This window comes from Bos indicus x Bos taurus, chromosome 16, assembly GCF_003369695.1.
Source record: "Bos indicus x Bos taurus breed Angus x Brahman F1 hybrid chromosome 16, Bos_hybrid_MaternalHap_v2.0, whole genome shotgun sequence".
Lineage (NCBI taxonomy): Eukaryota > Metazoa > Chordata > Mammalia > Artiodactyla > Bovidae > Bos > Bos indicus x Bos taurus.
The window spans coordinates 30171373-30186016 of NC_040091.1; the positions used below are offsets into that span (position 1 = coordinate 30171373).

The window sequence follows — 14644 nt, forward strand, 5'->3', positions numbered from 1 at the left end:
TTTAAATTTGAAATATAATTGCTTTACAAGGTTGTGTTAGTTTCTGCTGAAACAACACAACGTGAATCCAACAAAGAGCAAGAATTAGCTATATTTATACATATATACCTTCCCTTTTGAGCCTCCCTCCCACCCCCAATCCCTATCCGACACTTCTAGGTCATCACAGAGGAGAGAACTGAGCTCCGTGTGCAATATAACAGCTTCCCATTAGTTATCTATTTTATATATGGCAGTGCTACTCTCTCAATCAGAATAATTTTCTTAGATGTGATGATGTTGTTTTACAGAATACTGTTATTCTGCGGAAATGCATGTTACAGTACTTATGACACGTCATGATGTAAAGAGTTGTGAAACGTTATGATGTCTGCCATTTTCAAATGGTTCAACACAACAACTTACTTTGAAGTGTCTGAATCACTATTATAAACATACATACATAGCGGGAGAAAATGAGCAGAAACTGCAAAATGCTAAGAACTGTGTGATCTAGGTGGAGGGTATACAAGTGCTCACCGCACTGTGCTTTCAAGTTTCTGTCTGCATTGAAAAATGATCATAATAAAATGTTAGCGGGGGGAAAAACCGCCTCTCCATGCACCGCCGCCTTAGGAAAGAAAGGTCAAGAGAGCACAAATGACAGCCCAAACCCGCTTCTCCCCGGCGGGCGCAGCCAGCCTTGAAGGGACCCCATCTGGGCATGCTCAGAGGCCGCACGCGCCCGCCCCGCCCCTCGGGCGTACGTGAGCGCAGAGCGCAGGCGCGCGGCTCCGGTGGCCCGCGAGACCCTAGCTGCTAGTCCCGGCAGACGCAGAGGTGTCCGATCTCGGCAAGGATGGAGCCGTCGAAGGTGGAAAAGTTCAGCACCACCGACAAGGGAAACGGGCTGCGCGCGTTGGCACCGCTGCGGCCGGGAGAACTGCTTTTCCGCTCAGATCCTTTGGCGTACACGGTGAGCAAGGGGAGTCGTGGTGTCGTCTGCGACCGCTGCCTTCTCGGGTACGTATCGCCCTCGCCCGAGTCCAGAACAGTGCGGGGTCCGGGATGCCGGGGACGTAGCGGGACAGCTCTCCCCGGACTCTGCCGTGCCGTGGCTGCAGTAGATCTCCGCGATGTGCCCAGATGCCCAGCCCCGCACTTCCCTTAGACGCGCGGCTCCCCTAGGGCACCTCGCGGCAGACGGGCTCCGCCTGGCCGTCGCCTGAACTGCCGCGGCGGGTGGGTGAAGGGACCCCAGGCTCATCGCCTGCAGCTGTGCAGGGCAGAGCTGGACCCGCTGCAGGATGGGTTGGGGAGAGCCGGTGGGCAGACTTACGAGGAAGCGTTGAGTCGTGGGTAGTTTTGCTGGGGAGCAAAAAAGTCTGCGTCCTGGGGTATAAGCTTCATTGGTGCAGTTGCGAAAATCACAGTTGGTGGAGGTAGGGATGAGTGGGAGCAGGGATGGTGTAAATCTGGATCACAGCGGAGGCCTAGCCAGGCAAGTACTGAGCTTGCAGGAGGCGGAAGACTCTTGGTGTTTACGGAGCACTTCCTGTGGTCCAGATTCTGTTGGGCCTGTAGATAAGAAGAAGATGAACGGGACATCCTTAAGAATCCTTGAGGAGCAGATGAGTGAGTGAGATGATTAATTACAGTGTATCAGAAGGGCTGAAATTGAGACGCTTTCCAGGGGGCGCTAGTGGTAAAGAACCCGCCTGCCAGTAGAGACATAGGAGACCTGGGTTCGATCCCTGGGTCGGGAAGATCCCCTGGAGGAGGGCATGGCAACCCATTTCAGTATTCTTGCCTGGAGAATTCCATGGATCTGGAGATTCCAGTCCGTAGGGTCGCACAGTGTCGGACACGAGTGGAGCGATTTAGCACACGCTAAGTACTGTACAGTAGGAGCATAGGTTATTGAGGTTCCACAGTGTGCTTTGCATATAATAACTGTGCAGGCAGCTCTAGTTCTTAACCATCTATCTAGAGGCAAGAATTTATGTGAAAATGTTTTATAAGCCTGGACACATTGGACCAATGTAAAGTGCTATGTGACAGCAGTTTATGGAAATGTGTTAATATGTATGCACAGTCATAGGAATTGTATTCAAGAAACAATTGTTATTGAGCTATTATAGGTCAAGGAGAAAAGCTCTGTTTGAGATGGGCAGGATGATTTTTTTCCCAGGACTTCTTTTCCAGATCCATTAAGCTGGGATTGGGATTGTGGAGGTGAGGGGGTTAAGTGCAAAGCTTAAGTCAATAGCTTGACCATTAATACTGTTATGTCCTTATTTGGTTCATAATTGAGGAATTTATTTAATTTCATATTTTGAAGTTACTTAAGTGTATTTTATTTGTTGCTTCCTAAAGTAATGATCACAGTAACAACAACAGCAATTCGTTGAGAACACCTTGACATTTCTGTAGAATGTGTGGTTGAAAACAGTTCATTCCTTTCAAGTAATGAAATGCTGAAGGCTCCAGCATTGAAAGGTATAGATCTTTAATTCTCATTCAAGCAAGTTAGAAAACTGGGCTTTTCCTCCTGTTCAGTCTTGTGGGGGCTGTATCTAGAGTTTGAATGCAGTCTAAAACAGAGAACTTTCATTTTCTTAAACCCTGCAGCATTAATTGGGGAAGATGTGGAGCATCTTGCAGATAAAACCAGACTGCCAAGTTATTTCATAGTTGGACTAGAAAAGTTTTGTAATAAATACAGTATGTCCGATTATTCATTAAATTATCAGAGCTAAACTTGAGTCATAAGACAGATGAAATCGTACGTTTTCCAAAATAAACTACACAAACCCAGCCCTTCGTATGTGGGGTGTTTCTTGATTTGCCATACAATTCCATTACTGCTATCACTTATTTTTCTTATTAACAAAAAGTGTAATGATTTAAATTAAAAGAAAAAAAAAGGTGTTTCATGAAATTGTATTGGGGAGTTCTCAGCATTCTTTTAAAGTCTGGAGGAAACCCAGGGCTGAAAATGGGTGGGAGCCAGGGGAGTTCCATGGTTAAAATTGTACTGTAGAAGTAGTTGGAGTTGGGACTCTGGGAGTCTGTGGCCTCTGATGCTGCCTGGTAACTCTGGGTTCTGCAGTGTGTATTATCAGCACCCTGACAAGGGGCTCAACTGCTTGGGGAAGTGGTTATTGCTGGAAAGTTGCTGTCTCAACCATGCTTCTTTGTGATGTTAGTTTTTATTTTTGGGGTGTGGGAGGGGATGTGCTGTGCTGCAAAGCTTGCAGGATCTCAATTTCTGGACCAGGGATTGAACCCAGGCAGTGTTCAAATAGTGTATAAAAGGCATTCTCTGGGTTTACAGGTGGTTTTCTGAAATATACCAGTACCAGCTGCAAGTGAACTGCTGCAGTGTTGACCTCTCAAGGGTCATAAAACCTTGAGAGATGCCTTGAAATCAGGATTTGCAGATTCCTGGGCAAGGGCTAATGGGTTTACTGGTGGGTCAAGGACTTGGAATAAATAAAGTAGAAGGATCGATAATGAGGTGGGTTGGGAAAGGTCTCGTTGGATATGACTTCCATTTTTCCTTTTTTAAGTGGGAGTTATAATTCCTGTTTCTTTTGCTTCTTCCTTTTCTTCTGCAAGGAGGTTTGGGGAAGGGCCGTATGTCAGAGCCCTGAGCCTGAAAACATTTGGTCCATGTGAATGCCACAGCAGAGGACGTTCTTAATCAGACAGCATGACCTGCTTTGTGGATAGCAGTAAGTTCTCCTTCTTCAGAGAGCCTGGTGCTTGTTCAAGGGCTCAAGAACAGAGCGACCATTGGAGACAGGGATGGAGGCTGGTGCCTGGACCTCAACAGTGCAGACTTCCTCTCACCTTGGCCATCGTGGCTTCTACTGTTACAGTTTGTAAGGGATCCTGAGTTCCCCACACGGCAGCACACGTCTGGGGACAGCCAGCTGGCCAGCTGGGTTGGGTTTTTATTTTAGACCCTTTTGTCATGAAGGGATCACTGGTTTGTTCTCATTGGAACACTCATGTTTTTCCCTGCACTTGAATTTGCCTTTTCTACTTGTACTGCATCTCTTGAGACCGTATGAAATCTTCTGTGAAGGCATGGTATTCCTCTCAAGGTTGCCTCTGACCTTCACAGAGAGAGAAGTGTAGCAATGAGCTAGTTGATACCCATGGGTTGACTGCTCTTGATTTATGCTGTCATTTGAAGCACCTGATTTCATAGGCGTGGTTCTTAAACTTCAGTCTCAGGACTCCTTTACTCTCTTAAAAATTATAAAGATTTCCTAAAAGGGTTTTAAAAAAAATGTACTTAGGACTCTGAAGAGGTGTAAAGGAAACCATAACCACATAAATAATGTGATTATATTTGTTGATTTTGCTGCTTAAAAAACTAAATTGATCAGTTTTGAAATTGTGTACAGTTGGCCATCCATGGATCAAAAATCTTCAGGGGACAGAAAGATTCTAGAAAGTTCCAAAAAGCAAAACTTGAATTTTCAGTGTGAAGGCAACTATTTACAGACCATTTAACTTTTATTTACAACTATTTCCATACATTTACGGGGGTTCCTTGGTGGCTCAAATGGTAAAGAATACACTTGCAATGCAGGACATCTGGGTTCTATCTCTGGGTCGGGAACCTCTGGAGAAGGGATTGGCAACCCACTCCAGTATTCTTGCCTAACATACATTTACACTGTATTAGATTCTAGAGATGATTTGAAGTATATGAAAGGATGTGTATAGGTTCTGTGCAAATAAGATGCCATTTTACATAAGGGACTTGAGTATCTTTGGATTTTAGTATTGGCGGGGTCCTGAAACCAGTCCATAGCAGATACCAAGGGATGGCAGGATTTAGACATAATAAATAATTACATTTTGACAAGGATTTTAATGAAGTGGACTATATTTTCAAAGCAAAAGAAAACTTACTGAGAAAACTTGATTTACATTTTTGAATATCTCTTTAATGTCTGGCTTAGTAGAAGACCCACATTCTCATCACTGCTCCTGCATTTAGTGTATTGTAAAATCACACGTCATTTAGCCTCTAGAAGACTCCACTGTATACTATGAGAGGAAGAGAAGAAAACAGACAAAAAATGTCTTATTATCAAAATAGTTTTGACTTTGTGGGCCTCCTGAAAGGGCTTCTGAGTCCCTGGACCATCCTTTGAGAGCCTCTGTTGTAAAATACCGTACATGTCTTGTAACATTTGGAAAGTCTGGGGTTTCTTTAATGTTTTTTGTGAACCACGAATAATATTTGGCTTTGGTTTTCGCATAATCTGCCAGGATATATTGGGATCAGGAACTAAAGTACAGAGTTAGTGCCTGTCTGTCAAGATGACTCACTTCTCACTCTGGCTGGTTCTGGTTAAGAGTCAAGGGATTTGGATGGTGATTAACCTTGATTTTCAAAGGAAAGTAAGAGCCATTTTCTACTTACTTGTTACCACAATATATGGTGATTGAAAATTATTATTCAATAGGTAATATTTACTATAATTTACTAAGCAATGAATGGCAGGGGCTTCCCAGTGGGCGCTGGTGGTAAAGAACCCGCCTACCAGTGCAGGAGACATAAGAGATGTGGGTTCGATTCCTGGGTTGGGAAGATCCCCTGGAGAAGGAAATGGCAACCCACTCCAGTATTCTTGCCTGAGAAATCCCATGGACAGAGGACCCTGGAGGGCTACTGTCCTTAGGGTCGCAAAGAGTTGGACATGACTAAAGTGACTTAGCACACACTAAGCAGTGACAGGCCTGATTTTAAGCACTCTACCTTATGTGCTACCTCACTTAATTCTCATAGTGACTCTAAAAAGTGTGCATTATGTTCCTTATAAGCACAGATAGGGACTAGAGAGCTTTTATACCTTTGTAAACTGAATTGGTATGCTCCTTTGGAGGGCAGTTTGGTAGTACCTAGCAAAATTGAGCACTGTGGTTTTTTTGACTCTATTTTATGGGATTCTGACAAAAATAACATTGGTTGCACAGGGATACTTAGCATAGCAATTTGGTGATGAAAAGAAAGGGAGAGAGAATTTTAATGCCCATTAATAGAGACTGGTTAAATTATGCTGCAGCCATATTGTGGAATAGCACATGGCTGTTAAGACTGAAGTGGATCTGTTTCTACAGATGTGGATGGATGTCAATAACACATTAACTGGGTAAATAAAGTTGTAGAACAATGTATGTATTTGAAAGTCTTTTTGTATATGTGCTTGTGTATAGAAAAGTTCTGGAAAAACATCCCAGCATTCTGTTACGATTACTTTTGGAGAATGAGACTTGGAGCTGGGGGAAGATATCCCTTGGTCCTTTATATATTTTGTATTTTTCAAAGCTTGTATCATTTTTGTAATTAGAGATTTGAATAAACTTTGAGAAAATCTTTGTTTCATTTGGAATTGTAAAAGGGTGGTATTGCTTGGGATGAAGATGATTTTGAAATGCTTGCCAGTTTATGTCTGCTTTTTTTTTTTTAAGTTGCATTTGAAGGAGAAAGAAATGGCAACCCACTCGAGTATTCTTGCCTGGAAAATTCCTTGAACAGAGGAACCTGGTGGGCTACAGTCCATGGGGTCACAAAAGTGTCAGACATGACCTAGGCGATTAAAGTCCCTTTTTTTTATAAAAAAATATGTATGTATACACATATGTAAACAAAAATACTGTTTGTGAAGACATGATGGCCGAAAAAGAAAATTTCAATCAGCTCTGGTTTCTACTTTTGAATTCTTGTAGCTGAAGAATGTCTTTGCTCTTTGACTTGTGCAGAAGATAGGGTTTAGGGAGTATGCAGGTTTGTGCAAATATGCATATATGTACACATACATGGGCTTCTCAGGTGCTGGTGGCGAAGAATCCACCTGCCAATGCGGGAGACGTGCGTTCAATACCTGGGTTGGGAAGATCCTCTGGAGTAGGAAATGGCAGCCCACTCCAGTATTCTTGCCTGGAAAAATTCCGTGGACAGAGGAGCCTGGCAGGCTGCAGTCCATGGGGTCGAAAAGAATCGGACATGACTGGGTACACACACACATACATATATAATATGTATTTTAGAAGTCATGAGTTCACATCAGTACTTTCAATTCAGATTTGTCTCTTCAGGGTTCTTTTTACTTTTCTTCATTCCCTAATCCTTTCTTCCTCAGTGAGAACTCTGAGCCTTGAAAGCCTCAGCATATTTACTCATTTGCTCAATTCTGTATATCATCTAAAATTGTTCCAGAATTGCTTTGCCCACATTGTTACCAAAAGGACCAGTATGGAATTCGTTTGCAATTTCCCCTTTCCTTCTACTCTGCCAGAGGCTGAGAATATATCATTAAATACTGTATTCGTTTTACATTCTTTCTTCCCCCCACTTTCAGTATATTTATTTGTATCCATTAGAAATCCAGTTGAATTCATTTGTTTTACTTTGCTTTCAGTTTTAGTTTTTCTCCCTTATCCTTTTGATTTAATTTTGTATTTTGAATATATGAACATTCATATGCTTCCAAAACTCAAATTATGGAAAAGAGAAATGTCACCCCTCCCATATTCATCCTGTTCCTCACTCCCACCCCTTGCAGGTAACCAACCTCATTGTTTTCTAGTGTATCTCTCTCTCTCTGGTAAAGAGAAACACATATATGTGTGTGTGTCTTATTTTCCATTCATATACACAAGATCGCATAGTGTATTTGCTCTTTTGCACTTGCTTTCTTCACTTAAAAAATCTACTGGAAATCACTCCATGTTTACAGAGATCTTTCTTACTCTTTTTTATGGCTCCATAATACTCCATTTTATGAATGTACCGTAGTTTCTAGTTTTCCTATGCTTGGACATGTAGGTACTTTTCAGTATTTTGCAGTGGTGAATAGTGCTGTCATGAACAACCTTGCACATAAGTATTTTCATATCGTTTCAGGTGTATACTGGGGGTGGAGTCCTAGGAGTGGGATGGCTAGGTCGTAGTGTGAGTACCTATGAGGGTGAGGGTGGTACCATTTTACATTTCCTCTAGCAGTGTATGAGTGCTTGTTTCCCTCAGTTTCGCAGACTTACTATATAGTCAGAGTTCTGAATTTTTACCAGTCTGATGGGTGAGAAGTGGTATCTTAGTATAGTTTTAATTTGCATTTAAATTGCACTATCAAAAAGTTACTGTATGTCAACAAAATGTAACTGATTTTGCATATACTTACTATGATTGCATTTTGCAATATACCCTGTACTGTTAAATTTATGTATGTTAAAGTAAAGAGCCATTTTCCTGAAAAACAATTATATTATCAGTAAAGTTAAACATCTTTTCATATGCTTAAAGGGCATGTTGATATCTCTTTGTGAATTATCAGTATGTATCTTTAGCCCATTTTTCTGTAAGACTTTTGTTTTTTTCTTTCCTCCAAGTTTAAAACATTTTTTTGTCTATTAGAGTTATTAGATTTATGTTTGATAAATATTGCAAATATTTTCTTTCTGGCTGTCACTTGTCTTTTAACATTTCTTGTGATAGAGCAATTCACACGTGTTTTCTTCTAGAACTTGTTTCTTCTGTTAGCCAGCAAGCTGTTCAGGTTTTCCTGTAGCTGCTTATGGAAAAACCCAAAAGAACTTTTTTTTAAAAATTAAGTACAAGGGAAAAACACAGTAACTTTACAATGGGAAAACTTGGCAGGCATTATTTAAACAGGTGATCAAAGTTAGTATCACCAGTAACAGCACAAATTGACCTCATGTGCTTCTTGATACGCCCTGAACAGGACACAGCATCACTTTTGTGATGTATGGATGCCAGAACATGTAACCTGAATTTAGTTGTGAGGAGACTTCAGTGAACCCAGCTGTGCATGCATGTTAAGTCACTTCAGTTGTGTCCAAGTCTTTTCGACCCCAAGTCTTGGCCCACTGGGGTCTTCTGTCCATGGCAAGAATACTGGAGTGAATTGCCATGCCCTCCTCCAGGGGATCTTCCCAACCCAGGGATCAAACCTGTGTCCTTTGTGTCTCCTGCGTTGGCGGGCAGATTCTTTACCATTAGCGCCACTTGGGAAGCAACTGAGGAAGAGTCTACAAAATAACTAGGCAGTGCCCTGCGAAAATGTCAAGGGTGTGAATGACAGGCAGAGACTGAAGAACTCTTGAATTCAGGGAAGCCTGGCAACTAAATGCAAATGTGATCCTGGATAAAGAATTGGACATTTGTGGGACAACTGATGAAATTTGAATAAAACCCATAGATAAAAGTATTGATTCAGTGTTAATATTTTGATTTTGTTAATTGTTCTTTAGTTTCGTAAGATACTAACATGGGGAATCTTTATGAAGGACACCTGCAAATTCTTTACTATTTCTTACAACTTCTCAAAAGACTGATAAAAATCAATCTGAAATTAATTTCAAAATGAAAAGTTTAAAAACAACGAAAGCTTTATCTTTTTGAGATAGATAATGGATGGCGTGACAGGCTGTCTGGTGTTTAAAGTGATGGAATTGGGAGGTATTGGGGAGTTTAGGTTATGTAAGATTGGTTATGTATTGATAATTTCTGAACCTAGTTGATGGGTTTTTTTTATTATACTGTTCTCTCTACTTTGGGGAATGTTTGAAATTTTCTATGAAAAGGAAAAAGGAAAGGAAAAGAGTCCTTAAGTGTCTGTTCATTCTTGGCCAGTTGTATTTAAAAGTGAGACATCACAAAGTTTTAGGTTAAAAAATTCTGGGCATTTGTACAGGTTCTTTCCCAGTGGGTGACTATATATATGGTCATCCGGTGTCTCCCAGCTGTCAAGGCTATTCTCTAAGGCTGGTCAGTTTTTGTGGGAAGGGATTATATATCACTTAGGGTTTGATCACAGACCCAGAATCCTTGAATGACAAGGGATAAGGATTATAGAGATTAGAGTTGACATGATAAGTTGATAAAGATACTGTTGTTGTTGTTCAGTCACTCAATTTCATCCAACTCTTTGCAACCCAATGAACTGAGCATACCGGGCTTCCCTGTCCTTCACTATCTCCTGGTGTTGGCGCAAGCTCATGTCCATTGAGTTGATGCCATCCAACCATCTCATCCCCCTTCTCCTCTTGCCCTCAATCTTTTCCAGTATCAAGGTCTTTTCCAGTGAGTCAGCTTTGCATCAGGTGGCCAAAGTACTGGAGCTTCATCTTCAGCATCAGTCCTTTCAATGAATATTCAGGGTTGATTTCCTTTAGGATTGACTTGTTTGATCATCTTGCTGTCCAAGGAACTCTCTAGAGCCTTCTCCAGCACCACAATTGGAAAGAATCAATTCTTTGGCACTTAGCCTTCTTTGTGGTCCAACTCTCACATCTGTACATGACTACTGGAAAAACCACAGCTTTGACTAGATGGACCTTTGTCGGCAAAGTGATGTCTCTGCTTTTTAATACTCTGTCTAGGTTGGTCATAGCTTTTCTTCCAAGGAGCAAGTGTCTTTTAATTTCATGGCTGCAGTTACTCTTTATAGTGATTTTGGAGCCCAAGAAAATAAAGTCTCTCACTGTTTCCATTTTTTCCTCATCTGTTTGCCCTGAAGTGATGGGACCGGATGCCATGATCTTAGTTTTTTGAATGTTGAGTTTTAAGCCAGCTTTTCAACTCTCCTCTTTCACCTTCGTCAAGAAGCTCTTTAGTTCCTCTTTGTTTTCTGCCATTAGGGTGATGTCATCTGCATATCTGAGGTTATTGATATTTCTAACCAAAATGATCACATGGATCACAGCCTTGTGTAACTCAGTGGAACTATAAGCCATGCCTTGAGGGCAACCCAACATGAATTGGTCATGGTAGAGGGTTCTGACAAAACATGGTCCACTGGAGAATAAGTGAAGTAAAGTGAAGTGAAGTCGCTCAGTCGTGTCCGACTCGTTGCGACCCCGTGGACTGTAGCCCATCAGGCTCCTCCATCCATGGGATTCTCCAGGCAAGAATACTGGAATGGGTTGCCATTTCCTTCTCCAGGGGAATCTTCCCTACCCAGGGATCGAACCCTGGTCTCCCGCATTGCAGGCAGATGCTTTAACCTCTGAGCCACCAGGGAAGGGCCTCTGGAGAAGGGGATGGCAAAGCACTTAAGCATTCTTGCCTTGAGAACCCCATGAACAATATGAAAATATGCTGTTGCCTCTGCCCTCTGTAGTGGGCCTGAAAACTTGGTAAGTCAGAAGAACTGGTGGAAAGATAATCTGGTATCAAGTGGAAGAAAGGAAGAACAAATTGGAATCCAGTTACAACTAATAGGACAATTGGAACCTGTGTCTCTCCTTGCCTTCCCCCTCAATGACACCGATGGCCTACAGAAATTGCTGATGCTCTTTGCCACAGTACTGTTTGCCTTGAAGAATGTTCAGAAAGAGATACAGTGGGAATTATTGGAGGAAAGAGCTGGCCTGCTGCCCCAGGCCATACAGTGAGCCATTAGATGAGTAACAGTGCACACAAGCCGCAGCAGAGTGCGGTGCCCTACACAGACTGTCCGGATACACTGTCTTGCTGCACTTCTGCCTCCCAAATCTCACCCATGTCTATTTTGGCCAAGCTTCACCTAGAATCACACAGAGAGGGAATTTTGGTAAGTGTGGTTCCACTTTGCAATGTTGCTAAACTGCAGAAGCCAGCACAGGTCATCCCATGTCATCTATACATACTTCATTTAACTGTACTGAACTGTACTTAACAGACAAGTGCAAGCTCACTCTCCCACCTAACTATCCTTTGCACAACTGAAAACACTAGCCCTCTCCCAGAAAGAGTATCCAAAATCTCTTCACCCATCTTTGGGTGATTTCATTCTTCTTAGAGCTGAGTCTCATTCTCCTTTCAGTAGTCTATAACTTTGATATCCAGTAATCACTGTCCTTCTCTGAGATCCATCTGTCTTCTCCATTGCCATATAGGCAAGTTAAGTGAGGATGTGGGAGGAATCATCACCTTTGCCTCTCACAAACATGAGATGATGTTTGTGAGATAGTGCTACCACCAGTGATGGTAGCATTACGCCCTCAAGAAATGCAGTATTGGTTTTGGGTCAGTGTTTAGGAGAGCAAAGCCAGTTCTAGTGGCTTCCACTTGAACCATAATAGCCATTACTACATGGGTTAGGGAATGAGCGGGGATTCTGACAGTTGTTGGTGATGTCCTTCCCAAATCTGCATTCTAGAACTGGAGACTGTAACCGTGAGGTGGATTCAGGGGCTTACCAAGCCCACTGTGAAATGAATCTGAGCTAAAATCCTGTTGATTCTCTGACTTCCACAAGCTTCTATTTCTGAGAGATTGGACCAAATTTGGGTTCTGGGCCAAGAATTAAGTTCTGGGCTAATATCCAGTAACCCACCCCCACCAACATCTGCATTATGAGGACCCTAGTGCAAAGTTATCCTTGTAAATGGCTGTAGATGTCTTTTGGGAAGCCTAGGAGGAAAATTTATATTATCCATATTTGACTCTCTGGTAGAGTTCTTCTTCAAGGACCTGACCTTCCCTTCTCTCAAGGGGCTCTGGGTCTGTGAAGTGGCTCAGGAATGGGAATTGGTGGGAGGAAAGGGGGCCAGAGGATGAGATGGTTGGATGGCATCATTAGCTCAATGGACATGCTGCTAAGTTGCTTCAGTCGTGTCCGACTCTGTGCGACCCCATAGATGGCAGCCCACCAGGCTCCTCTGTCCCTGGGATTCTCCAGGCGAGAATACTGGAGTGGGCTGCCATTTCCTTCTCCAATGCATGAAAGTGAAGAGTGAAAGTGAAGTTGCTCAGTCGTGTCCAACCCTTAGCAACCCCGTGGACTGCAGCCCACCAGGCTCCTCTGTCCATGGGATTCTCCAGGCAAGAGTACTGGAGTGGGGTGCCATTGCCTTCTCCGCAATGGACATGAGTTTGAGCAAAGTCTGGGAGATAGTGAAGGACAAGGAAGCCTGGTGTGCTGCAGTCCATGGAGGTCGCAAAAAGTCAGACATAACTGAGCGACTGAACAACTACAGCACTTTATTTTTTCAGTGATTTAAGTCATACTTCTCTTTAGCAGCCCTCAAATTTTTTTCCTTATATTAATCAGGTAAAACTTGAGTAGACTGCCTTTCTATTTCAGTTCTAGGGATGCAGTGATTAATTAGGCTATGTCAAAGATCTCTGCAGTTCGAATCTTTCTGGTTACTGTTTTGGCTGCCTTTATGATGTCTGCTCCCACCTTCTCTTTGGTGACTGAGTACTGTCATCCCTTCTACCATGGGGCCCCACTGTCCCCCATTCAGTTTTGGGAGCCCTGTCTGATGGCAGGAGTTCACACTTTTATTCCTGGCCTCTGGAGAATAGCCACCACGGAGCTCTTAAGGGAGGCCAGGGCTTCTCTCATGAAGGTATTTCTTTTAGCTTGGTGAATGGCAAGTTATCTGGATCCTTCCTGGGACATGGTTCGGGCGTGGGTAAGCAAGTCTTACATATTAAATCCACTCAACACTGTGATCTCCCTAAGCCATCAGATAACTTCCTCCTCAGTGTATGAAACCTCTGACATTGCAGTTTCATTTAGTGTAGGTCACCTTTAGATTGGAAAAGACTCGGATGCTGGGAAAGATTGAGGGCAAGAGGAGAAGGAGACGACAGAGGATAACGTGGTTGGATGGTGTCACCGACTCAGTGGACATGAGTTTGAGCAAACTCCGAGAGAGTGAAGGATGGGGAAGCCTGACACGCTGCAGTCTGTGGAACTGCAAAGAGTTGGACATGATTGAACCACTGAATAGCAACAACCTTTAGTTCAGCTCTCAGCCAACCAAGCAAATGTTAAGAGTCATTTCCAGCTGCTTGAGCCAACTTACTGAATTCACACCTATTGAATAAATCCACTTATATCAATAAATTCAGCTCAATCCAGAATTATTGGGAATTCCCTGGTGGTTCAGTGGTTAAGGATCCACCTGCCAATTCTGGGGATGCAGGTTTGATCCCTGGTCAGGTAACAAAGATTCTACATGCCATGGGGAAGCTGAGCTCACGTACTCTAAAGCCTGTGTTTCACAAGAGAATCCCTTGTGCCACAACAAGACAGACCATGTGCTGTAACTAGAGAAAGCCCACTCCCCACAGTGGGCCCAGAGCAGCTGAAAAAAAAAAATCCAGGGATTTCCCTGGTAGTCCAGTGGGTAAGACACCAAACTCCCAATGCAGGGAACCTGGGTTCGATCCTTGGTCAGGGAACTAGATCCCACATACCGCAAAGTAGACCCACTGCAGCCAAATAAATAAAAATAAATATTAAAAAAAATCCAGCATTATCTTCCACCTGTACCCAACACTACAGCTCTCAGCATCCTTTCCCATATGTGTTTCCCAAGTTTTTGTTGATAGAAATTGGCAAAATCTTGCAGTTCTTTTGGTGTGTTATTCACCTCCAAATGGGTCACGTTTTTTTAGCTTTGTCCTTGGGGCCCAACCAGACTCGAATCTGGCCATAGATCTAGAAACTCTCGAAGGCAGTGAAAGTAGTTCCCAGAGAGAATCAGTAGTCCTTTATAAGGCACTTGGCATAGGGAAGGCCTTTGCAGGTTCTTCAGGCAAAGGGAAAGCAACCTCTTCAGAGTACTTTTACTGGTAAAGGTGATTCAACATAATTTGGGAGTTCAAGGTGCCAAATTT

The 14644-nt window shown here is 42.8% G+C and overlaps 1 protein-coding gene across 2 annotated transcripts in view; it reads left to right on the plus strand.

Moving 5' to 3' along the window:
* Positions 1-748: 748 nt before the first annotated feature.
* SMYD3 (SET and MYND domain containing 3) overlaps positions 749-14644 on the plus strand; it is a 739173-nt gene continuing 725277 nt past the window's right edge. For both annotated transcript variants that reach the window (XM_027564668.1, XM_027564670.1), the window contains exon 1: positions 749-1002. In XM_027564668.1, coding sequence (XP_027420469.1) covers positions 839-1002 — 164 coding nt within the window. In that variant the 5' untranslated portion in view covers positions 749-838. The remainder of the gene's footprint in view (positions 1003-14644) is intronic.